The 27,661-nt window shown below is 42.4% G+C and overlaps 1 protein-coding gene across 1 annotated transcript in view; it reads right to left on the bottom strand.

Moving 5' to 3' along the window:
* Positions 1-27,661, bottom strand: part of LOC126292487 (uncharacterized) — a 460,325-nt gene that overhangs the window by 117,475 nt on the left and 315,189 nt on the right. Inside the window, exons 3-4 of the mRNA XM_049986256.1 lie at positions 23,273-23,455; positions 1,351-1,647 (exon numbers count right to left, since the gene is read on the bottom strand). Coding sequence (XP_049842213.1) covers positions 1,351-1,647; positions 23,273-23,455 — 480 coding nt within the window. The remainder of the gene's footprint in view (positions 1-1,350; positions 1,648-23,272; positions 23,456-27,661) is intronic.

The raw sequence follows: 27,661 nt of genomic DNA, 5'->3' as shown, positions 1-27,661 counted from the left end.
TAAAACTACGTACCGGACCGAGACTCGAACTCGGGACATTTGCCTTTCGCGTGCAAGTGCTCTGCCAACTGAGCCACCCAAACACAACTCACGCCCCGTCCTCACAGCTTTACTTCCGGCAGTAGCTCGCCTCCTACCTTCCAAACTTTACAGAAGCTCTCCTGCGTACCTTGCAGAACTACCATTCCTCAAAGAAAGGATACTGCGGATACATGGGTTAGCCACAGTCTGGGGGATGTTTCTAGAATGAAATTGTCACTCTACAAGGTTCGCAGGAGAGCTTCTGTAAAGTTTGGGAGGTAGGAGGCGAGGTACTGGCAGAAGTAAAGCTGTGAGGAACGTGCGTGAAACGTGCTTGGGTAGCTCAGTTGGTAGAGCACTTGCCCGCGAAAGGCAAAGGTCCCGAGCTCGAGCCTCGCTCCGGCACACAGTTTTAATCTGCCAGGAAGTTTCATATGAGCGCACGCTCCGCTGCAGAGCGAAAATTTCATTCTAGAATGAATGATTTTTGTTTGAATATGACAATGCGCAAACTTCGTCACCTATGTCATTTACAAAACACTTCAAAAAGATTATTTAAATCTTTTAAAGTTCTCTATAAAAGATTCTTGAACGAAACTGTAATTAAAACACCTTCAGTTGAGTCGTTTGTGCAAAATTACGTCACTCAGCCCAACTGGTTTGCGCAACCTTTTGAAATTTAGATGTCGTTTGTTTCTTCTAGGAAATTATGTTATTGCAAGTTATCTTATTTTTTTCTCCTTATTAAAATGAGACTGTAAAACCTTTAAGATTCAAAACATCGAAATCCAATTCTTCTTAAAATTAATATCTTGGAAAAATTCAGTAATAATTCTTCCTCAATATAACTCTTCAGAAATAATTGTCAAACACGTATTTAAGCTTTACGGCATACACTGTTTTATTGTCTTCGTATCTGCTACATTCAGATGTGAACATCAGATTCGACGAAACAGAACTGACCAAAATACAACGTGAAATAAACATTCTATGACATCATTACACTAAACAATTACATATTTTTCCATAATCAGAGTTTCACTCTGCAGCGCAGTGTGCGCTGATATGGAACTTCCTGGCAGATTAAAACTGTGTGCCCGACCGAGACTCGAACTTGGGACCTTTGCCTTTCACGGGCAAGTGCTCTACCACCTGAGCTACCGAAGCACGCCTCACGCCCGATTCTCACAGCTTGCAGACCACCTGCCCGCGAAAGGCATAGGTCCCGAGTTCGAGTCTCTGTCCGGCACACAGTTTTAATCTGCCAGGAAGTTTTTGAAGAATCATTGAGTCTTACGCGTCGTTACACTACACTGGCGTGCGTCATACCTTGACGTTGCAGGCGAGGATGACGCCGGTGGGCAGCAGCAGGGCGAGCACGGCGTAGGCCGCCGAGTACCAGAGGGCGGCGGCGCCGTCGGGCGCGCAGCCGGCCTGCGCGGCGCTGTAGCGGTAGGCGGGCGCCGCCAGGAACAGCGGCGGCAGCGCCAGCGCCAGCGAGGCCGCCCACGCCGCCGCCAGCCCGGCCGCGACGCGCCGCGCGCTCACCAGCGCGCCGTAGTGCAGCGGCGCCGCGATCGCGCAGTACCGGTCGCAGTGCAGGCCGCACACCGTCCACAGCGCCACCTGACGGCAGCCCAGGGTACCAGCGCAGCCCGTCACGGGTAGTGCAGAGCGAGTGCTTCTAACAAGGGGAAGCCCTCAGGCGCGGCCAACCGATTCGGCTCAGATTTGGCAGTTCGCTCGTGTACATTCTAAAACGAAGGACTAAGATATTTTGGATCAACACCCCCGCAATTTTGAGAAAATCGCCCCTAAAGGTTATGACGAGCAATCGACTCAAAATTGAAGGGATCTATAGATAATTGTAAATAGGTATGGGGTCCGCAAACACAAACGTTTCGAGAAATCGAGGAAAGAAACTTTTACAAATGCTGCTTCTGTATCTACATGTTAAACGTTTTCCGCCCACAGTGCTGGTAACGCAGCGGCCAAGGTAACTGGATGGGAATCGGAAAACCCGGGTTGCAATCTCGAAGAAAATTAGCGGATGTTATTCTTTTCGTTTGTATTCTCCATACCTCAATTGATAAGGATAGGAGTCTCAATAAGGTAAGTAAATCAATAAGGAATGATAATAATAAGGTAGGCAAACTAATTTCCCAAACGAAGTGAGTTACTAAAGTATTAAACTTTTAAGCCTTGTCGCATGAAAACAACTCCGAGTAAAGAGTGTTGCGATTTCGTCACGAGGGATCACACACGTCCAACCGCTCGACGCTTGTTTACAGCGAAGCACGGGACGGAATGTACGCGGGGTGAGTTATGTTGTCCCGGTTGCCTCTTCGTCATATCATAGTTGTGCACCTGGAAGAGTGAAGGTGCCCAGCATGAGCCTAATAGAAGTCAATCGGAAAGAACTGTTTTCCGTCATTAGGCTGCCGCGAACCTCGCGGATACATGTAGTGATCTTTCCATCGTTAATGCACCGAATGAAATACGTTTTGTGGTTGGTTCAAATGGCTCTGAGCACTATGGGACTTAACATCTGTGGTCATCAGTCCCCTAGAACTTAGAACTACTTAAACCTAAATAACTTAAGGACATAACACACATCCATGCCCGAGGCAGGATTCGAACCTGCGACCGTAGCGGTCGCGCAAAGTACGTTTTGTGAACGAGTACAGTGTTCTTCCGTAAGTAACATATGACGAGTACTGTATGTAGTTTGTAGTAATTAGCTTGTCTGTTTATGCCGTAGCAACTAGTTATTGTTGGTTGTGTCATATCTTTCAGGGGCATAATCTGAATAATGGACGCTCTAATATATACTTGGGAGCCTGTCACAGACGATGGCAAGCGGGAAGTTACCGACGCTGTGTTTTGGTTTGTAAAAGTGTTGCAAAACAGATGCATTATCGACGCTACTGGAAGCGGGCAGTTCTGTTTCTCGGCGTTTGAGAAATTTATTTGCCTACCTTAATATTATCGTTCTTTATTGATTTACTTACCTTATTAAACCTCCTAGCCCTATCAATTGGGATATGGAAAAATATAAACGAAAAGAAGAACATCCGCTAGGTATCTTCGAGATTCAAATCGTGTTCTCCGAATCCCAGACCGTTACCTTAGCAGTTGCGCTATTTTTTTCTCCTTTTGTTCGATTCATTTGTTCGGATGTCAGATGACACCCGTTCAAGTTCACTGTTGACCCGTTAACTCAGTTTTTTATTACAGAGGGCAGCTAACCCTCTGACCGAACACGCTGAGCTACCGTAACGGCTATTATCGGTGCTGTCGGCGAAAAGAGTTTACCATGTGGGTACAGAAACGGCAGTTGTAAAAGTTTCTTACCTCGATTTCTGGAAAAGTACGCGTTTTCGGACCCCATACCTGATGATGAAAAATGCTCTATTTACAATTATCTATCGATACCGCCAATTTTGAGTCGATTGCTCGTCATAACCTTTAGGGGCGATTTTCTCATAAACGCGGGGGTATTGACCCAAAATATCTTAGATTCCTTCGTTTTAGGTTGTACACAAGCGATCTGCCAAATACGAGCCGAATCGGTTGGCTGTGTTTGAGGTCTTCCCCAGGAAAGTACTCACGTCCCGGATAAGTCACATTTAAACTGCTATTTCACAGAACACTAAACGGTAAGAAATTAGGAAAAACGGCAAAATCAAGACATGCCAGAGACATAGGAACCAGTAGGAAGTGTGGCAGTAAGTCACGAGTGAGTCAGGCCCTCAACACATTACGTTACCGTACACCAGGTGAGAATAGGCATTCAGCTGAAAGAAGGCTGTGACAGAAAACCAAAGGAAGCTAGAGAAGCGTGTTTGTTAGCTCGCAATACATGGTATAAGATGCTCTATCTCTTACAAAACAGGATGTAGGGAGGAACTGATAGAGCAGTTAACCCTCGTAAGAAGAGCAGAGGGTTCAGTGGCTTTGAGCACTATGGGACTCAGCTGTGGTCATCAGTTCCCTAGAACTTAGAACTACTTAAACCTAACTAACTTAAGGACATCACACACATCCATGCCCGAGACAGGATTGGAACCTGCGACCGTAGCAGTTGCACGGTTCCGGACTGCGCGCCTAGAACCGCGAGACCACCGCGGCCGGCAAGAGCAGAAGTGTAGCATACTTTGTATACATGTGGAGAAAAACTGTCTTTATATTGTGATGGTAATCATGTATGAGCAAAATCACAGTTGAATCTTAGTTTAATTGATGGGGGATAGGACGTCAAACGGGTCGACTTGGAACAGGAGAGTCATCACAGGTCCTTTTAATTTCTACTGTCTATACTTTAACAAATAAATTCATAAAACTTTGTCAGCATGACCTCTCCTGCTCCTAATTGGCCTGTTTGGCGTACTACCCCCCTTAAACAATGGTAAAATAAACCTGTATTATATGAGCTGACATGGTATCATTCTATTGCTGGATACAAGTGTTACCACAACATAGTGACCCATTCAGAGCACTAAACAGTGGAGTTGTATCAGATCCCTACTAACATCTATTCAGTCCCCAATTATTTCACAGACAACTGCCATTGTGTGATTGAGCTGCTAGCTCGGAATCTGGAGCATTTTTTGCACATACTATTTTTCACCTAGCTTGCTTTTTATTTTGCATCACTGCTACTCAGCTGGACATATGACAACACAAACCATCACAGTATTAACTAAAGCAATAATGAAGGAATAGGTAAGGGCTCACAGCTCTAAAACAACAGTGAAATGGTACAAGCCAATGTTATTAGTGGTTGGCACTTTTTACACATAGGTGAGGATTAACAGCCTGAAGACAGCAGAATAGGTGGACACTGTGCTTTTTCTTGCGCACATTAATGATCTCTCGTCAGTTACACTGCCAGAAGCACAGTTTGTTTTGTTTTTGCAGATGACACAAGTATTGAAATAAATAGTATGTCGAATGTAGTTTTAGAAAGATCTGCTAATGTTATTTTCATGGATATTAATAAATGGTTTAAAGCCAACTCACAGACATTAAACTTCGAAAAGACTCACTATATGCAATTCAGAATATGTAAAACGTTTCCACCCAGCATATGCATAAAGTATGAAGAAGAGCAGATAGAAGAGGTTGACAGTCTTAAATTCCTGGGATTACAACTTGATAAAAAAATCAGTTGGGAGGAGCACACCACAGAACTGCAGAAACGCCTTAACAAATCTGTATTTGCAATTCGAGTGTTAGCAGACATAGGCGACATAAAAATGAAAAAGCTTGCATACTTTGCCTACTTTCATTACATAATGTCATATGTTATCATATTTTGGGGTAACTCTTCAAGTCAAACAAAAGTTTTCAGAGTACAAAAGCGTGTAATACGTTTTATATGTTGAGTAAATTCACGGATGTCCTGTAGAAACCTCTTAAAAGAACTGAGTATACTAACTACTGCCTCTCAGTATATTTACTCCTTACTGAAATTTGTCCTAAATAATACATCTCTTTTTCCAACAAACAGGTCAGTTCATACATACAATACCATGAACAAAAATGATCTGCACAAGGACTTAAAAGCACTTACTTTAGTTCAAAAAGGGGTCCACTACTCAGGAACACTCATCTTCAATAATTTTCCAGCAAACAAAAAAAATTTGTTATAAATAAAGATCAGTTTAAAAGGAGCCTGAAAGACTCACTAGTGGCCAACTCCTTCTACTCCATTGACGAATTTTTTAATAGAAACAAATGATGTATTGTATATACTTATACTATTAGTATTGTTAGTTCAGCTTAAAAAAATTGACATGTTCCACATCCACGATGATGATCTCAGCACGGATCTATAGAACGAAAAACTAATCTAAATCTAATCTAACTTGCGGTCATTACAAACCGCTTCATAGTCTCACACTGCCCCCCTTTATATTCTCCAGCGTTCAAGTTTTCATGACGTGTTGCGATCGATGGCATTCACAGTGATAGCACTTGATTCCATGGTTATGATACTGTTGTGAATCTATATCCCAGGTGCTACAGCACTAACTGAAAATGTACTCAAGATGATGGTCACCTGATCAACTTGCTGCTGCTCGCCAACTATCATCTACTGATGGAAAACTTACTGTCTTCTGACAACACCATATCTCAGGGTGCTGCCGGCACAGAACTTCAACGTGGACGCCGGCAACAGGGCCCTTTGGGGTTCACATTCCTCCTCAACATCAAGGCACCTCTGAGGTACTGAAACCTACCAAGCCAGCAGGGAGGAGATCAACCGACTACACAGTACGGACGCCAGGTACACTGCTGATGGGTCACGCACGGTCATCATAGAATTTGGAGTGGGGCGAAGGATATTGCAGCAGCCAGCATGAAACCACTTCCCATTGGACAACAACCACTCCTGCTCGGCGGCATTCTATCCTGGCCCGAGGTTTGCTAACATCTTGCCTGCGTATGCCCGATTTGAGCTCTCGACAGACATCAGCTAGGATCCAACACGCACCTGAATGAGGCTGGTGCGGAAGGACGATGAATTGTAAACAGTGTGCATAAATGATTGAACTCTAATAATGCTTTACTAGCGTGGAAGACGCTTCACAGGTTCCCAACAGCTAATCTGACTTCGGACGTGCCCGAAAGAACAGACACCATTGATGACCTGCAGCCGTCTAGAACGACATTAGAATTATATATTAATACTTTCAGCTGCTGGCGTGCGTTGATATATATCAACGGGGACAAGTGAAAATGTGTGCCCCGACCGGGACTCGAACACAGGATCTCCTGCTTACATGGGAGACGCTCTATCCATGTTAGCCTCCGGGGGCACAGAGGATATTGCGACTGCAGGGACTATCTTGTGCACGCTTCCTCCCGCGAGACCCACATTCTCACCTTACATGTTCACACACTACATTCGTAGTGTCCCTATCCAACACCCTCGTTACTCGTGGAAGAGATTCTTACCAAGTCCCGTAAGAGTTCGGATAATATGTGTGCATCCGCACAGAAGAAGAACATGGCCGGTATTGCCAGAACTGTACACTTATATGGATATGTCCGAAAGAACAGACACCATATTCATATAAGTATATAGTTCTGCTTTGCTACTTTGGCCATTTACTGTTCAGATGCTTTAGGAAGCTGCTTAACAGAAGGCAAAATATGGCTAGCGGAGTATAAACGTCCTCACTGCAGTGCGGCTGCAGTTCACTGAATTTATTTACTTCACTTGCCTGTACTTGCTATAATTGCAGTGACACACACACACACACACACACACACACACACACACACACACACATTATATATATATATATATATATATATATATATATATATATATATATATATATTCCTTTTAATCCACATTTAAGTATTATTGCACAACATTTCGTGTGAATAATAAGTTATTTCCACCCACATGTTCTGTGATGTCTGTTGAAACCACAACGGAAAATTATTATTAGAAATCTTCGAAATCGTGCAAGAACATATTAAGTGTTGAATCAGTTCATAGGGATGAGTTGGAAAAATCTGCAGTAGAAAACTTTAAGTCCGCCATCACACTACGAAATTTTACAGCCCCTAAACCTGTCGCTCGAGAAACATTAAATACACTTAGAAGCGACTGATAGGTTGCACATCTACAATTTTTTCACTAAGAGATGTTTTACCTCGTTGACTGTACAGAACAGATTGCTCGAGACCAATACGGTCGCGGGCCTCACAAAACCGGCAATTTCTAGCTGCAAACCACAAGAAATACATGACTAAAACCATACATCTAAATATACAACACAAATCATGCACACGCTTTGATTCCTCTTAACATTTCGCAAAAAACGCCAGTTTAATTATTATTCACAGGTAAATTTTGTATGTAATCTCTCGCCTGTCACGCGCAGAGTTTTCAATGAGCGTGTGCTGTATTAAAACTTATCGCTACCACATGTGTTACATATCAGTCTGCACTAGAATTACACCAGAGTTTACTTGGTGTCGGCTTTTCCGCTTCAGTTACTTCAAACGAAATTTTCATTATTATTAATTAATTGCTTAAATATAAGAAGAAAATACAACTGTTTGCTACTCTGATTTTGTATCCCATATTGCTGGTTTTTTTTTCAAATTTGTGTGTATCTAAATCAGTTTTCTTAAAATCGTTGTAATCAGTATCCGGCTTATTACTCGAAATGTATTTATGTTACAAGATAATGGTTGTGGTTTTCGATATTGCTGGCCAAGTGGTCCCAGTTTGGATCGCTGGAAGAGTTTAGAAATTATAAACTCCTGAAAAACAAAAATCCACGTTCTTGTTTGACTCTAGTCAATGTACTCTTGCCTGTAGCTGACTTACTGTTCAAACTACAGAGCGGGCCTTTAGACCTGCTTCCTCGTCCCGGTTTTCTCTTTCAAATGGAGCAACTGCCGGACTGCGTGTTGGGTGCTGTTAACAGCAATGCTTTTATTTGTCGGTAGCTGTGAAATAAAAGCAAACCTGATCAATTTTCACGCCATGGATCGTCTTTAAATGGGTCTTGAAGGGGAATTCCAGAATTCGACACGCAATTACTATTCAGTTACCTGCGGTTCACGTGACAGCTGCGATTTGCTTCGTGGCTCGGTGCATTCCACCAGCTGCAATGTCTCAGCCGTCACTGGCACAAAGTTGAATGCTGAAAATACGCCACCTTCACGCAGACTGTGCCACACCTGGCAGATCACAGCAAAAAAGTCCTCTGTGCCTTAAGCAGTGAGACAGACTTAAACGTTTAAGTCTCATCTCGAGAAAATAAATTTATATAATTAATATACCAGTTCGATTTTACACAGAGTACGCGAAGGAACTTGCCCCCCTTCTTGCAGCGGTGTACCGTAGGTCTCTAGAAGAGCGTAGCGTTCCAAAGGATTGGAACAGAGCACAAGTCATCCCCGTTTTTAAGAAGGTAATTCAGCCGTAAATAGAAATATTAAAAAAGATAGGAAGATTTTTCTGTTTAGCAAAAGTGACAAAAAGCAGATTACAGAGTACCTGACGGCCCAACACAAACGTTTTGTCTCAAGTACAGATAGTATTGAGGATCAGTGGACAAAGTTCAAAACCGTCGTACAATATGCGTTAGATGAGTATGTGCCAAGCAAGACCGTAAGAGATGGAAAAGAGCCACCGTGGTACAACAACCGAGTTAGAAAACTGCTGTGGAAGCAAAGGGAACTTCACAGCAAACATAAACATAGCCAAAGCCTTACAGACAAACAAAAATTACGCGAAGCGAAATGTAGTGTGAGGAGGGCTATGCGACAGGCGTTCAATGAATTCGAAAGTAAAGTTCTATGTACTGACTTGGCAGAAAATCCTAAGAAATTTTGGTCTTACGTCAAAGCGGTAGGTGGACCAAAACGAAATGTCCTGACAATCTGTGAACAAAGTGGTACTGAAACAGAGGATGACAGACTAAAGGCCGAATACTAAATGTCTTTTTCCAAAGCTGTTTCACAGAGGAAGACTGCACGGTAGTCCCTTCTCTAGATTGTCGTACAGATGACAAAATGGTAGATATCAAAATAGACAACAGAGGGATAGAGAAACAATTAAAATCGCTCAAAAGAGGAAAGGCCGCTGGACCTGATGGGATACCAGTTCGATTTTACGCAGAGTACGCGAAGGAACTTGCCCCCTTTCTTGCAGCGGTGTACCGTAGGTCTCCAGAAGAGCGTAGCGTTCCAAAGGATTGGAAACGGGCACAGGTCATTTCCGTTTTCAAGAAGGGACGTCGAACAGATGTGCAGGATAGACCTATATCTCTAACGTCTATCAGTTGTAGAATTTTGGAACACATATTATGTTCGAGTATAATGACTTTTCTGGAGACTAGAAATCTAGTCTGTAGGAGTCAACATGGGTTTCGAAAAAGACGGTCGTGTGAAACCCAGCTCGCGCTATTCGTCCACGAGACTCAGAGGATCATAGACACGGGTTCACAGGTAGATGATGTGTTTCTTGACTTCCGCAGGGCGTTCGATACAGCTCCACACAGTCGTTTAATGAACAAAGTAAGAGCATATGGACTATCAGACCAATTGTGTGATTGGATTGAAGAGTTCCTAGATAACAGAACGCAGCATGTCATTTTCAATGGAAAGAACTCTTCCGATGTAAGACTGATTTCAGGTGTGCCGCAGGGGAGTGTCGTACGACCGTTGCTTTTCAAAATATACACTCCTGGAAATTGAAATAAGAACACATTCCTGGGGTCAGATACATCACATGATCACACTGACAGAACCACAGGCACATAGACACAGGCAACAGAGCATGCACAATGTCGGCACTAGTACAGTGTATATCCACCTTTCGCAGCAATGCAGGCTGCTATTCTCCCATTTAGACGATCATAGAGATGATGGATGTAGTCCTGTGGAACGGCTTGCCATGCCATTTCCACCTGGCGCCTCAGTTGGACCAGCGTTCGTGCTGGACGTGCAGACCGCGTGAGACGACGCTTCATCCAGTCCCAAACATGCTCAATGGGCCAAGGTAGTTGACTTACACCTTCTAGAGCACGTTGGGTGGCACGGGATACATGCGGACGTGCATTGTCCTGTTGGAACAGCAAGTTCCCTTGCCGGTCTAGGAATGGTAGAACGATGGGTTCGATGATGGTTTGGATGTACCGTGCACTATTCAGTGTCCCCTCGACGAGCACCAGATGGGTACGGCCAGTGTAGGAGATCGCTCCCCACACCATGATGCCGGGTGTTGGCCCTGTGTGCCTCGGTCGTATGCAGTCCTGATTGTGGCGCTCACCTGCACGGCGCCAAACACGCATACGACCATCATTCGCACCAACGCAGAACCGACTCTCATCGCTGAAGACGACACGTCTCCATTCGTCCCTCCATTCACGCCTGTCGCGACACCACTGGAGGCGGGCTGCACGATGTTGGGGCGTGAGTGGAAAAAGGCCTAACGGTGTGCGGGACCGTAGCCCAGCTTCATGGAGACGGTTGCGAATGGTCCTCGCCGATACCCCAGGAGCAACAGTGTCCCTAATTTGCTGGGAAGTGTCGGTGCGGTCCCCTACGGCACTGCGTAGGATCCTACGGTCTTGGCGTGCATCCGTGCGTCGCTGCGGTCCGGTCCCAGGTCGACGGGCACGTGCACCTTCCGCCGACCACTGGCGCCAACATCGATGTACTGTGGAGACCTCACGCCCCACGTGTTGAGCAATTCGGCGGTACGTCTACCCGGCCTCCCGCATGCCCACTATACGCCCTCGCTCAAAGTCCGTCAACTGCACATACGGTTCACGTCCACGCTGTCGCGGCATGCTACCAGTGTTAAAGACTGCGATGGAGCTCCGTATGCCACGGCAAACTGGCTGACACTGACGGCGGCGGTGCACGAATGCTGCGCAGCTAGCGCCATTCGACGGCCAACACCGCGATTCCTGGTGTGTCCGCTGTGCCGTGCGTGTGATCATTGCTTGTACAGCCCTCTCGCAGTGTCCGGAGCAAGTATGGTGGGTCTGACACACCGGTGTCAATGTTTTCTTTTTTGCATTTCCAGGAGTGTACATAAATGAACTTGTGGATGACATCGGAAGTTCACTGAGGCCTTTTGCGGATGATGCTGTGGGATATCTAGAGGTTGTAACAATGGAAAAATGAACTGAAATGCAGGAGGATCTGCAGCGAATTGACGCATGGTGCAGGGAATGGCAATTTAATATCAATGTAGACAAGTGTAATGTGCTGCGAATACATAGAAAGAAAGATCCCATATCATTTAGCTACAGTATAGCACGTCAGCAACTGGAAGCACTTAATTCCATAAATTATCTAGAAGTACGCATTAGGAGTGATTTAAAATGGAATGATCATATATAGTTGATCGTCGGTAAAGCAGATGCCAGACTGAGATTCATTGGAAGAATCCTAAGGAAATGCAATCCGAAAACAGAGGAAGTAGGTTACAGTACGATTGATCGCCCACTGCTTGAATACTGCTCAGCAGTGTGGGATCCGTACCAGATAGGGTTGATAGAAGAGATAGAGAAGATCCAACGGAGAGCAGCGCACTTCGTTACAGGATCATTTAGTAATCGCGAAAGCGTTACGGAGATGATAGATAAACTCCAGTGGAAGACTCCGCAGGAGATAGGCTCAGTTTTGTCAATGTTTCGAAAACATACCTTCACCAAGGAGTCAAGGAGTATGTTTCTCCCTGCTACGTATGTCTCGGGAAGAGACCATGAGTATAAAATCAGAGACATTGGAGCCCACACAGAGGCATACCGGTAATCCTTCTTTCCACGAACAATACGAGACTGGAATAGAAGGGAGAACCAATAGAGGTACCCAAGGTACCCTCCGCCACACACCGTTAGGTGGCTTGCGGAGTATGGATGTAGATGTAGAATATTTTGTTTGTTTGTAGTTACTGCGCCGTGATTTCGAACACGGTTCAAGATCCGCCACTCTCAACAGTCAGCGCTTAAGTTACTGGAATTTTGCCCTGCAGCGAGCAGCCTGCTGTTAAAGGAGCCAATGTCGGCGAGTTGAGTGACAACGGTGGTGGGGGGAGGGGGGGGGGGGGCGGGATCCGTGGTCAGTCTGACCGCGAGGAAGTGAACACGCAGAGAGTTGGGGCAACGGCCGAAGAACACAATAGGCGCTGGCGGCTGAGCGGGAGTTCAGCGAGAGGTAGCGAAGCCGACTGCATGCAGAAGCGAGCGGCCGCTGTTGGTCTGGTGCGCGACATGGCCGAGTTATAAGCGCAGGAGCAGGGACAGCTTCCTGTGCTGTGCTTGCTGCTCGTCAGACTCTGCTTTACTGCTCAGACAATGAATTGCCTGCCTGTGTCACCTGACAGTGTTGCCTACAGCCAAGGAAAAAATGTTGATATACAATTTAATGTATCCGAACTAAAGATCACAACCAGATATGCTACTTTGTAAACTAAGAGTATGGGTTTCCCTCGTAATCTGTATATACGAAGGTGTTAACGGAAGACAGAAGGCAATTTTTTGTCCCTATTCTACCAATGCTATTTTACCCTTTGAATAGGTACACTTTCCAAAAGAACTATGAGTGTTAAAATAGTGAAATTGTTACTGAATGTGTACAACATGCATGCCTGAATTTACAAGTAAATTTAACAAAATACCTCTTATGGATCTGAAGAAATTTTTTTCTTTCACTAAAAATGTCCGTTTTTAATGTACATTAATTACTATAAAACCGTTTCTGTTGGGTTGGTGGTTCTCAATTTACTTGTAGCAAATTATCACCATCCTTAGTAGAAACTAACCAAATTTCATATTTCTAACCAAATTCATTTAGAAATTAATGATATCCGAAAGTAAAAAAAAAAATATGGTTTTCAGAAAAGTCAATTTAAAGTTTAATATTGCAGTTACACTACAGTTATTGATGAGAATTGATTACTATTAATATTTTACTGCACCATACTGAGCATTATTTAAATGATACTGATCTTCTTTTCTTCTCTTAGTCCCTCTACTTTTGTGTCTAGCTTCTTTAGTGTATTTTAAATTAGCAATTTCTGCGCTGCAGATTCTCTCTTTATCTATTTGCACCAAGGGTATTGCAGTATTTCCACTACATTTTAAGCCCAATATTACTGCAGTTTTCTTGTTACGGCATCACTGAAGCATAAAATAGCATGATCAACAGCAAATTTTAGGGTTGTAATCTGAGCAAATACAATTTTCGGTAACAGGGTCCAAATGACAGAACTCACAGTTAAATTTAAATTTTGCGTTTTCCCATAAAGGTATTTCTTCAATTCTCTTTACAAAGATCTCTAAATATAGGTTTAACTTAGCTGCAGGTAAAGAATGTTTGTGGTCGTACGTTGCACTTCTCCTGTACTTGCACCAATTATCAGTATCATTCAGGTAAAGAGGATTTTCGCTTGTGGAAAGCTTATAGAAAAAGATACCCATACAGTTTTTTCCATGTATTCTAAATTCCGAATATTTATTCTTACGACCGAGCCATAATAATTCTGTACTCTATCTATTTCAACATTAGTCAGGCGACTTTTGGCACCTATCTTCTTCCCATCTTCCAGTACCATTTTCGAGTTCTCTTTTAATAATCTTATCAACCTGGACCCCATTCCCTTCTGGCCATGCCAAATGCATTCTAATTTAGAAATTGTGACATTAGCACGATAGGGTTGTTCTGCACATATCTAGTCATAAGAGATGCTGTCACTGTCCCGTAAATACTTTGTGTATCTGCAAACTCTGTTTGCCACTGAACGATTAAAAATCCTGAGAACTCTTGCTTCTTCCGTCCCATCACTTGGACCAGCATAATTCATCTGACAGTTATGTTATTCCTCTTTGTCACTTTCACTGTCCTCACTTTCCTTGAGTGCTTCTATAACTGCTTTCGTCATTGAAATGTTACGACCTTCGGCAACAACAGCTCTAATAGCTTTATTGTAAGTCATAAATTTTGCAGTTGGATTTGGAAAGTCAGGTAACGCACATACGTCTGCCTGCCTCCATCCCTTTACTATACACCTGAGACCATAAACAAGCCTTATGTTTTTCTGATACAAATTATTGTTTTCCATTTCTGATGTCATTGTTGTAGTAGCTGCACCATAATTTGTACAATTCAGCGTTAAGTTTGACCCAACCGCTTCTCTCCCAAGGATATGTCACCACCACATATCTGCATCCAGTGTTTTTGGTAATGAAATCACAGAGCATCTCCACGAGCTGACTGGAAGGAAACTGCGTGAAGACATGCTGACTCTTGAGGCGCTGATTCATCTTTACGACTAACATTCTTGGTTCCCTCGACCCATTAACCTCATTTATCTTTATGCCTTTGTTTCCCCTGAATTTTAATTTAGGAGAGAATTTGTTTGTTCCCCATATTTCTATGAAAACGTGCGAAACCATGGAAAATATAAATCAAAACTTACTTCACTTGCAACAAACTTCACCAAGTTCAACAAATATAGCTCGAAAACAATAAGAAACGCTATCGGAACGATAAGGATAGATGGTAGATACAGGGTAGGAAATGTAGACACGATAAAACAGCAGAAGCAGGAAACAACGTACAAGGAGTAAGAGAAACCTGTGCATTATCTCTGCATGGTGCAAAAAAGAATGCATGGCATTTAAATGACAGATCGCACAGAGCGTCAGAAAAACCATCCTAACTAATGGAAAAACTGTCATATTTACATGAAACAAAAGCTGATGTACGCAGTAAATAGCGGCATTTCAAATACGAAACAAACTAAAAATCGATTTTTTGAGCTCGTTTGCCTTCTGTCTTCCATTAACTAAATTATGCTTCCGCTAAAAGTAAAATAAAAATTCCGTACTAGTTGGCCTCCCACAGCGAGGACAAAATTATTCATTCACTACTAGAAATGTAAACACTTGTATAAAGGAACGTCTTCAGAGGCAAGCTACATATCCTGCATGTTGGTTCTGATATGCGGTGAATGTCGTGCAACAGCAAAATGGACGGCAACCGGAAGGAAACAGTTGTACAGAAAAGGCAAATAGTTATCTCCCAACATGAAAACCATTTCGATAAATATCTGACATTATTGGAAGAAGCGAGGAAACTGTGGAAGCCATAATATAGCGATTAAGAGAAAGAATGTCTCTCATTAATAGTGAAAGAAGGGGTCGACCACAGAAGTTAATGGAAAGGCTATGGAATATATTAATACGGATGATCAAAGGATATGCTAAATTGGCAGCTTCCGTATTGTCTGCCTATGTTAACGATCAGTTCGGGAAGGAAATCACACCAACAGCTGTTTTGTTATTTGAGGGAGTGCAGATTATGGAGCGAGGCTACCTACAAGAGAACCATACGTCAGCATGAAGAACAAGAAATTTTCGACTTGAATATGATCGAGGGCATCTAAACAAGAATACATTTTCTGTAACAAGCTATTGTTCGCAAATGAAAGTAAATTTGACATATTTTTAAAGGGAGGTGAAAATATGTCATGGGGGAAGGGAATGCGGTTATAGGGGAAGGAGTAGATGACATGGTTGCAAGAGAATATGGACTTGGTACTAGGAACGAGAGAGAAAGACTAATTGAGTTCTTCAATAAATTTCAGCTAATAATAGCGAATACTCTGGTCAAGACTCACAAGAGGCGGACGTATACTAGGAAAAGGCTATAAGACAAGATTTCTATCCAATACATCGCGGTCAGACAGAGGATCCGAAATCAGATAGTGGATTCTAAGGTGCGCTCAGAAACAGATATAGACTCAGATCAGACTTTAGTAATGAAAAGTAGGCTGGTGTTTGAGCGACTAGTCAGTGCACAAAGAAATGAGATTCCGGAGTTCTAAGGAATGAAGAGAAATGTTTGAAATTCTCTGATGCTATCGATACTGCGAGGAGTAGCTCACTAGGCAGTTCACACGAAAAGGAATGGACATCTCTAAAAAGGGCAATCACAGAAGTAAGAAAGAAATATATAGGTACAAAGAAGGCAACTGCAAAGAAACCATGGCTAACAGAAGAGATGCTTGAGTTGATCGACGAAAGAAGGAAGTACAAAAATGTTCAGGGAAGTTCAGGACTACAGAAATAATGTCGCTTGGGAAATATATAGGAACTGCAGGGAAGCTAAGACAAAATAGCTGCGTGAAAAATATGAATAAATCGGAAAAAGTGATTATCGGAAGAACCGATTCAACATGCAGAAAAGTCAAATAACCTGCTATTAAATAAAAAATAGGGGTGATAGCATTAAGAGTGCAGTTGGAATTCCACTGTTAAACGCAGATGGAAGAGATGAAAGGTCGAAAGAGTAGATTTAAGGTCTCTATAAGAGGGAAGACTTGTCTCATGGCGTGAAAGAAGAAGAAACAGGAGACGATATAGAAGAGATATGGGATATAGTACTAAAATTAGATTTTAAAAGAACTTTGAAAAATTTAAGATAGAATAAGACAGAAGGGTAGATGACATTCATCAGAAATTGTAAAATCACTGGGAAAGTGGCAACCGAACGAATATTTACGTCGATATGTAGAAAGCATGAGTCTGGCCATATAATATCTGACTTCCGGAAAAATATCATCTGCAAAATTCAAAAGACTGCAAGGGGTAACAAGTGCGAGAATTATAGCACAGTCAGCTTAACAGCATCCAGCCTGCCTACAAGAATAATGGAAAAGAAAACTGAGAATGTGTTAGACGACGACCAGTTTGGCTTTAGGAAAGGTAACGGTCCCAGAGAGATTGATAATGGAAGCAAGAATAAAGAAAAATTAAGACACGTTCATAGGATACGTGGACCTGGAAAAGCGTTCGTCAATGTAAAATAATGCAAGGTGTTCGAAATTCTGAGAAATATATGGGTCAGCTATAGGATAAGACACAATGTGCATAAGAGCCAAGAAGGAACAATAAGAGTGGAAGATCAAGAACGAAGTGCTCGGGGTAAAAAAGTCCTAATACAGAGATCTAATATTTCAACCCTACTATTCAGTCTATACATCAAAGACCGCAAGTGAAGAAACATGAAATTAATGAGAAGTAACACAAATGAGAACAGTGAGAAACTTAACATCAAGATTGGTGATCGCAAAGTAAATGAAATTATGGAATTTTGCTACCTAGGCGGCAAAATATCCGATGACAGACAGAGCAAGTATTACACAGAAAACAGACTAGCATTGACAAAAGAGGCATTCCTGGCCATGAGATGTCTGAAACATAGGCTTCAATTTGAGGAGGTAGTGAAACATGGTTGTGGGAAAACGAGAAAAGAAAAGAATAGAAGCATTTTTGATGTGATGCTACAGCAGAATGTTGTAAATTCTTTAGACTGGAAGTTCTGGGTAGGATCGTTGAGGAAAGGAATAGATGGAAAGCACTGATAAGAAGAATGGATGATAAAACATGTGTTTAGACATCACAGAATAACTTCAATGGTACTAGAGGGAGCTGTAGAGGGTAAAAACGTCAAAGGAAAACAGAGATTAGAGTGTATCCAGCAAATAACTGAGGATGTAAGATGCAAGTGCTGTTCTGAAATGAAGAGGTTGGCCCAGAAGAGGAGTTCATGGCGGGCCACATCAAACCAATCAGAAGACTGCTGATTCGACAAAAAAAGAGGTTAAATAACAGCAGAGTTTTGGTGTAGTCTATCTGTTACTGAGCTGGATCCGAAACACATTCAACCGAAAGGAAAGCATGATGGTGGAGAAATTATAGCATAGGGATGTATGAGTACATCTGATGATGAGCAGTTTGTTTTTGTTGAAGGTAACATGGATTTGGATATATTCGGATCTCCGGGCGGGGACTACTCAGGAGGATGTCGTTATCAGGAGAAAGAAAACTGGCGTTCTACGGATCGGAGCGTGGAATGTCAGATCCCTTAATCGGGCAGGTAGGTTAGAAAATTTAAAAAGGGAAATGGATAGGTTAAAGTTAGATATAGTGGGAATTAGTGAAGTTCGGTGGCAGGAGGAACAAGACTTCTGGTCAGGTGACTACAGGGTTATAAACACAAAATCAAATAGGGGTAATGCAGGAGTAGGTTTAATAATGAATAGGAAAATAGGAATGCGGGTAAGCTACTACAAACAGCATAGTGAACGCATTATTGTGGCCAAGATAGATACGAAGCCCACACCTACTACAGTAGTACAAGTTTATATGCCAACTAGCTCTGCAGATGATGAAGAAATTGAAGAAATGTACGATGAAATAAAAGAAATTATTCAGATAGTGAAGGGAGACGAAAATTTAATAGTAATGGGTGACTGGAATTCGAGTGTAGGAAAAGGGAGAGAAGGAAACATAGTAGGTGAATATGGATTGGGGCTAAGAAATGAAAGAGGAAGCCGCCTAGTAGAATTTTGCACAGAGCACAACTTAATCATAGCTAACACTTGGTTTAAGAATCATGAAAGAAGGTTGTATACGTGGAAGAACCCTGGAGATACTAAAAGGTATCAGATAGATTATATTATGGTAAGACAGAGATTTAGGAACCAGGTTTTAAGTTGTAAGACATTTCCAGGGGCAGATGTGGACTCTGACCACAATCTATTGGTTATGACCTGTAGATTAAAACTGAAGAAACTGCAAAAATGTGGGAAATTAAGGAGATGGGACCTGGATAAACTGAAAGAACCAGAGGTTGTACAGAGTTTCAGAGAGAGCATAAGGGAACAATTGACAGGAATAGGGGAAAGAAATACAGTAGAAGAAGAACGGGTAGCTCTGAGGGATGTAGTAGTGAAGGCAGCAGAGGATAAAGTAGGTAAAAAGACGAGGGCTGCTAGAAATCCTTGGGTAACAGAAGAAATATTGAATTTAATTGATGAAAGGAGAAAATATAAAAATGCAGTAAATGAAGCAGGCAAAAAGGAATACAAACGTCTCAAAAATGAGATCGACAGGAAGTGCAAAATGGCTAAACAGGGATGGCTAGAGGACAAATGTAAGGATGTAGAAGCTTATCTCACTAGGGGTAAGATAGATACTGCCTACAGGAAAATTAAAGAGACCTTTGGAGAGAAGAGAACCACGTGTATGAATATCAAGAGCTCAGATGGCAGCCCAGTTCTAAGCAAAGAAGGGAAGGCATAAAGGTGGAAGGAGTATATAGAAGGTTTATACAAGGGCGATGTACTTGAGGACAATATTATGGAAATGGAAGAGGATGTCGATGAAGACGAAATGGGAGATACGATACTGCGTGAAGAGTTTGACAGAGCACTGAAAGACCTGAGTCGAAACAAGGCCCCCGGAGTAGACAACATTCCATTAGAACTACTGACGGCCTTGGGAGAGACAGTCATGACAAAACTCTACCAGCTGGTGAGCAAGATGTATGAGACAGGCGAAATACCCTCAGACTTCAAGAAGAATATAATAATTCCAATCCCAAAGAAAGCAGGTGCTGACAGATGTGAAAATTACCGAACTATCAGTTTAATAAGCCACGGCTGCAAAATACTAACGCGAATTCTTTACAGACGAATGGAAAAACTGGTAGATGCAGACCTCGGGGAGGATCAGTTTGGATTCCGTCGAAATGTTGGAACACGTGAGGCAATACTGACCTTACGACTTATCTTAGAAGAAAGATTAAGAAAAGGCAAACCTACGTTTCTAGCATTTGTAGACTTAGAGAAAGCTTTTGACAATGTTGATTGGAATACTCTTTTTCAAATTCTAAAGGTGGCAGGGGTAAAATACAGGGAGCGAAAGGCTATTTATAATTTGTACAGAAACCAGATGGCAGTAATAAGAGTCGAGGGGCATGAAAGGGAAGCAGTGGTTGGGAAAGGAGTGAGACAGGGTTGTAGCCTCTCCCCGATGTTATTCAATCTGTATATTGAGCAAGCAGTAAAGGAAACAAAAGAAAAATTTGGAGTAGGTATTAAAATTCATGGAGACGAAGTAAAAACTTTGAGGTTCGCCGATGACATTGTAATTCTGTCAGAGACGGCAAGGACTTGGAAGAGCAGTTGAACGGAATGGACAGTGTCTTGAAAGGAGGATATAAGATGAACATTAACAAAAGCAAAACGAGGATAATGGAATGTAGTCAAATTAAATCGGGTGATGCTGAGGGAATTAGATTAGGAAATGAGACACTTAAAGTAGTAAAGGAGTTTTGCTATTTAGGAAGTAAAATAACTGATGATGGTCGAAGTAGAGAGGATATAAAATGTAGACTGGCAATGGCAAGGAAAGCGTTTCTGAAGAAGAGAAATTTGTTAACATCGAATATAGATTTATGTATCAGGAAGTCGTTTCTGAAAGTATTTGTTTGGAGTGTAGCCATGTATGGAAGTGAAACATGGACGATAACTAGTTTGGACAAGAAGAGAATAGAAGCTTTCGAAATGTGGTGCTACAGAAGAATACTGAAGATAAGGTGGATAGATCACGTAACTAATGAGGAGGTACTGAATAGGATTGGGGAGAAGAGAAGTTTGTGGCACAACTTGACTAGAAGAAGGGATCGGTTGGTAGGACATGTTTTGAGGCACCAAGGGATCACAAATTTAGCATTGGAGGGCAGCGTGGAGGGTAAAAATCGTAGAGGGAGACCGAGAGATGAGTACACTAAGCAGATTCAGAAGGATGTAGGTTGCAGTAGGTACTGGGAGATGAAGCAGCTTGCACAGGATAGAGTAGCATGGAGAGCTGCATCAAACCAGTCTCAGGACTGAAGACAACAACAACAACATAAGTTTCTTTGAATATATGAATACCTCTTTCCCTATGGTGTGAAGCCTGCTGGTGGAGAATTTGTACAATTTTTTTCAGAATGCTAATTAGTCAGTAATTGTATTTATACAATACTGTTCGTTTTACCAAATAACCCATCTGGTGTGATCTTTAAGCCTAATAAATAAACATATTGTAAATGGACAACGGTGTATGAACACTTTTGCGAATGAAACCGTCTAGATCACTATTAAAATTGGAATTGGAGTGCTTGTATTTTAAAGACTATCTTTTTATAAGTACGAAGAGAGAGAAAAATTTAAATAATAAAATGAAATTTGAAGGTAACGTCCACGAAACCAGCTACGACTTACATCCTTCTACAAATTTTTAGCTATATGTCAGTTGACCTTCCTATTGGGCATAAATTTCAATACTGACACGGATCTTTTTTATGTAAGTTCTAAAAGTTTTGTGAGTGTACTTTTAAAAACATTTTTAACTTTTTAATTTTTCAGTTTTTGTGCCCTGTGGTTACATAAGAAACTCCTGTCGCTCTTCATGTTCCTCCTAATGTTAACTGCAGATATCTGATGATAGGAACAGCCAATAATGTGAAATAAATAAAAAGAGTTTAATAGCGATCTAGACCGATCAATAAACAAAATATGCGCAGTGATAGCTGGACCATACTGGAAATTCATTACATTTTTTATCTGTTGTGTGTCTTAATTCAGTGGTGTAATTTCCTGTCCAAGTTCCAGAGCACATTGCTTTTTTTTCTTTTTTTCTATTTTTTTTAGAATTTCAGGGGATTTGAACTAGAACTCAGTTATTCTATTGATTCTTTGCAATCTATGTCCAAATGTGATTTACTTATGTGGTTAACTAAATTATAGTTAATGACTTTTTGTTCAGTCACAGAATTGATATGAGAATTTAAATTACAAAGAACCACATAAAAATTTATGATTGATTTATGATTTAATTATTAGAGTTGTTTATGCGTTCATTTTGGTATAAATCTTTCATGGAATTGCTTGTCTTGATTTTTGGTAAATGTAAAAGGTAGTTGGTAATAAGCTGTGTTATTTTCGAAATATTTTTGCGACCTCATAACTGTGCAGCAGGTACTAACTGGGTGCAGAAGCGTGATGAGGAAGCCGCGCGGCGGGTACTCACAGGGAGTACAGGCGTAATGAGGAAGCCGTGCAGCAGGTACTCAGCGGGTGTAGGAGTTTGATGAGGAAGCCATGCAGCGGGTACTCACTGGGTGTAGAAGCATAATGAGGAAGCTGTGCAGCAGGTAGTCACAGGGTGAAGAAGCGTGATGAGGAATCTGCACAGCAGGTACTCACCGGGTGTAGATGCGTGATGAGGAAGCCATAAAGCAAGTACTCACCGGGTGTAGAAGCTTGATGAGGAAGCCGTGCAGAGGGTACTCACCGGGTGTAGGAGTGTGATGAGGAAGCCGTGCAGCAGGTAGTCACAGGGTGAAGAAGCTTGATGAGGAATCTGCACAGCGGGTACTCACCAGGTGTAGAAGCGTGATGAAGAAGCCATAAAGCAGGTACTCACCGGGTGTAGAAGCGTGATGAGGAAGCCGTGCAGAGGGTACTTACCGGGTGTAGGAGTGTGATGAGGAAGCCGTGCAGCCGGTAGTCACAGGGTGAAGAAGCTTGATGAGGAATCTGCACAGCGGGTACTCACCAGGTGTAGAAGTGTGATGAAGAAGCCGTGCAGCGGGTACTCAGAGGGAGTAGAGGCGTGATGAGGAAGCCATGCAGCGGGTACTCAGCGGGTGTAGGAGTTTGATGAGGAAGCCAAGCAGCGGGTACTCACCGGGTGTAGAAGCATAATGAGGAAGCCGTGCAGCAGGTAGTCACAGGGTGAAGAAGCGTGATGAGGAATCTGCACAGCGGGTACTCACCGGGTGTAGATGCGTGATGAGGAAGCCATAAAGCAGGTACTCACCGGGTGTAGAGGCGTGATGAGGAAGCCGTGCAGCGGGTACTCACCGGGTGTAGGAGTGTGATGAGAAAGCCGTGCGTGGCACAGGCTGCAGAGCCGGCCCCTAGCCAGGCGGCGCCGGTGCCGGAGCGCAGCAGGAGTCCCGGAGCCGGGAAGAGCAGAAAGACGACGCACAGCAGCGCGTCCACCGCGCCCAGGTGTAGCAGCAGCAGGCTGTTGGCCGTGTGCGCCTGCAACAACAGGTGGCGAACCTGCTCACCTACGTGCAGCGGGGAGCGACAGGGCGCGCCCACACAGTGCCGGCTGCTGTGTAAGAGCACGCCTTTTCGACGCCTTTCTGATTTATTGGTAATTTTTCTTTGGATACTGTTACACGTAACATAGATGCTGCAATCTGAAAGATACGGCACTTCAATCTACCGCACTACTGCTCTAAACTTGTGAAACTTGGCATCACGGTCGCTAGCACACCTTCAGTTGCGCACGTTTTAAGGAGATTTTGCGCATGCGCAACTCGCATGACGTAATTGCCTTACGGGCCAAATACGTACGAATCTGCTAAACAACGTGCACAGTTCACGATGTGAACAGGTAGCCCTTGCACTCAACTAGCAGTTTACTTCAGTGCCACCAGGCGGTAGCGCACTGCACCAGACTTTTATCCCTATTCGATCGGCATAAATGCTGCTAGATGACAGCACACTCCTCAGGTATATGAACTCACTCAATATATACTGTTGTAAGATTAGGTCGACGTCAATATATGTTAAAGATGTACTGACAGTGTAAGTAGGCTGTGTGGTTTTTTTATTGGCAACGCCACGTAGCGCTCTGTATGAAGATCACTGGCTCTGCAGTGTGCAGTCTGTGGCTGGTTTGCATTGTTGTCTGCCATTGTAGTGTTGGGCAGCTGGATGTTAACAGCGCGTAGCGTTGCTCAGTTGGAGGTGAGCCGCCAGCAGTGGTGGATGCGGGGAGAGAGATGGCGGAGTTTTGAAATTTGTAAGACTGGATGTCATGAACTGTTATATACATTGTGACTTTTGAACACTATTAAGGTAAATACATTTTTTTTTCTCTATCAAAATCTTTCATTTGCCAACTATGCCTATCAGTAGTTAGTGCCTTCAGTAGTTTGAATCTTTTATTTAGCTGGCAGTAGTGGCGCTCGCTGTATTGCAGTAGTTCGAGTAACGAAGATTTTTGGTGAGGTAAGTGATTTGTGCAAGGTATAGGTTATTGTCAGTCAGGGCCATTCTATTGTAGGGATTTTTGAAAGTCAGATTGCGTTGCGCTAAAAATACTGTGCGTCTAAGGGGACGTTTCAACAGTAAACCTATTTTGTGTGTTTCTGAAGGAGTTGTAGTGTATTAAGTTATGAATTTTGTCCTACAGTAATCCATTTGAGGCGCTGACAATCATACAGGCCTGAAGCACATCATTTATTAATGCTTCTAAAATATGTTGATCTTATGGTGAGTCAGGTTTATCTGTGCTGTAGGCCCACACTGTATATACGAAAATTCACAGAAAGCTATGTCAGTGGTTTCTCTGATACTCCGTAAACGTGGGATCGACGGCAGTGCGCTTTAGGCCCTTATGGATCTCAGCGTGTCTTTCACCATGGTGGTTGACGTTACTACTTGAGTTTAATCATTTCCACAAACTTCGCTTTGTGTTTAGTGTTGATTGTTTACTGTGCGGGAATCGATTTTTGTAAACAGTGTAAAAGTGAACTATGTTGAATCTATGTTAAATGCTAACAGAACAGTAATGCTATGAGGACGAGTAGTCAATCGTGCTTTGGTAGCTCAGTTGGTAGAGCAAAGGTCACGAGTTCGAGTCTCGGTCCAGGAACCTTCGTATCAACGCTTACCCCTCTGCAGAGAGAAAATCTCATTATGGAAACAGAAGAATAAATTACCAGGAGAAGTTAGCCTCAAAGGAATTAGGGCCTCCGAGGACAGATTCTTTGATTGAGAAAGTGACGGAATCAAATAAGCGTGATTACGAGTGAACATTCAACAAGGTATTGTACAGTTAGAAAAAGTTATGTGGGTCCAGCATAAGATTATCTGATATTCAGCCCACAAGCAAATAGGTGAACTACTACATCTGTTGGGGATCTCACACATTTCTTCAAAAGAATTGGAAAAACTCGAAAATTCCCACTTACAAAAAATGCGAAATTGAGAGTTGCGAAAGCTTACACATTATTTCGTTACTGCCCTAAACTGTACTTAATTATGCACGAAATTAAACAAACAAAAGGTAAGTTATGCATATTATTATTATTATTATTATTATTATTATTATTATTATTATTATTATCATCATCATTACTCTTATTATAGACATGACACTGTGTCAAGAGTTTGTCAGAGCTCTGAAGACCTAAGTCGGAACAAGGCCCTGGCAGTAGACAACATTCCATTAGAGCTACTGATAGCCTTGGAAGAGCAAGCCCTGACAAAACTCTACCATCTGGTGAGCTAGATGTATGAAACAGGTGAAATACCATCAGACTTCAAGAAGAATATATTAACACCAATCCAAAAAAAAAAATCTGGTGTTGACATATGTGAGAATTACCGAACTAACAGTTTAATAAGTCACAGCTGCAAAATACTAACACGAATTCTTTACAGACGAATGGAAAAACTGATAGAAGCCGACCGCGGGGAAGATCAGTTTGGGTTTCGTTGAAATGTTGGAACACTTGAGGCAATACTGACCCTACGACTTGTCTTAGAAGCTAGATTAAGAAAAGGCAAACCTACGTTTCTAGAATTTGTAGACTTAGAGAAAGTTTTTGACAAAGTTGCAATGTTGAATGGAACACTCTCTTTCAAATTCTGAAGGTGGCAGGGGTAAAATACAGGGAGCGAAAGGCTATTTAGTATTTGTACAGAAATCAGATGGCAGTTATAAGAGTCGAGGGACATGGAAGGGGGGCAGTGGTTGGGAAGGGAGTGGGACAGGTTTGTAGCTTATCCCCATGTTATTCAGTCTATATACTAAGCAAGCTGTAAAAGAAACAAGAGAAAAATTTAGAGCAGGAATTAAAATACACGGAGAAGAAATAAAAACTTTGAGGTTCACCGATGTATTGTAATTCTGTCAGAGACAGCAAAGGACCTAGAAGAGCATCTGAACGTAATGGACAGTGTCTTGAAACGAGGATATAAGATGAACATCAACAAATTCAAAACGAGGATAATGGAGTGTAGCCTAATTAAATCGGGTGATGCTGAAGGAATTAGATCATCACCACGACGGGACGTCGAAGCAACCAGCCATCGCCTCGAGTACGCCAGATCGTGTCCTTGCAGTTAAGAAGACAGCTTGGTACTGTATGTCCGCAGCACCGGCAGATTAAGGAATTTTGCTATGGGATAGTCAGAACTCAGCAGAGCGCGCCTGTTCCCGTCTTTTCTAACGTGGTTCCCTCTTGGTTGTTCATTGTTTGAGTTCTCACTACTGTAGCAGCAAATTAATGTTGGTTTGGCTGGGTGTTTATCTTAAGATTTGAACTGCAAGGAATTGGCACCACATACCACTTGGTCATAAACGTCACAAGCTAGTTTATGGACAACTTCACCTTCACAGCATTTATTTGAGTATCCAATTTGACGTATTGTAAATGTTTCATGTGTTTGAGTTTAGTCATAATAAGTCAAATTATTATTTTGGACGGAACTTTCATTCTGTACATCGGTAGAGCAACCCTTTCATTTCTCACTACGTTAATGAAACTTCACTTTATCAAGTTAATTTCTTTCAAATTAAATTATTGCAGGTGTCAAACTCTTTTCTACTCCAATTGCAGGGTTGATTACAGTCATTTCGCGTTTCTTCTTAATCCTTGTGCAACAGCAAAAGTCGGAGTTAAAAAAGGGGGTCTTATACCAACATTTCAATATGAAGATTCAAGAAGAATTTAGTGCTAAATACACTGCTGGACCCGGCATCTCGCAAGTACTTCCTTCTCTTTCCTTTCCTGTCTCCCGCCTCTGTCTTAAATTTATGTAATATGTGTGATAGCTGCGGATTTCTCGTGATGTCTTTTCTTTCGGACATGCCAAAAGGACAGACACCATACATTCATATTACCTCTGTGTGATCACAGGAATAAACTGTTGAATAATTTTCTAGAACATTTCTCGTGGAGAAACAGCTATTGCGCTAAGAGTAAAAAACGGACACAGTATCGACCGAAAAAACATTTATTTCGATGGTAACCGGTTTTGGTCAGTTTTTGACAATCCTCAGAACCTTGTACCATATTGGTAGGTGATGGAATTGGATAAAGCAGGTTTTTTTTTATCACCAGCAGTTGACTTACGTGGGGTTACAACACCAGCTGCATTCACCACCACCGCCTACCAACATGGTACAAGGGTCTGAGCATGGTGAATGCTGACAGGAACCGGTTA

This window comes from Schistocerca gregaria, chromosome 1 (genome assembly GCF_023897955.1).
Source record: "Schistocerca gregaria isolate iqSchGreg1 chromosome 1, iqSchGreg1.2, whole genome shotgun sequence".
Classification (NCBI taxonomy): domain Eukaryota; kingdom Metazoa; phylum Arthropoda; class Insecta; order Orthoptera; family Acrididae; genus Schistocerca; species Schistocerca gregaria.
The sequence above is the reverse complement of the archived record's forward strand: the minus strand, read 5'-3'. Positions and strand labels throughout refer to the sequence as shown.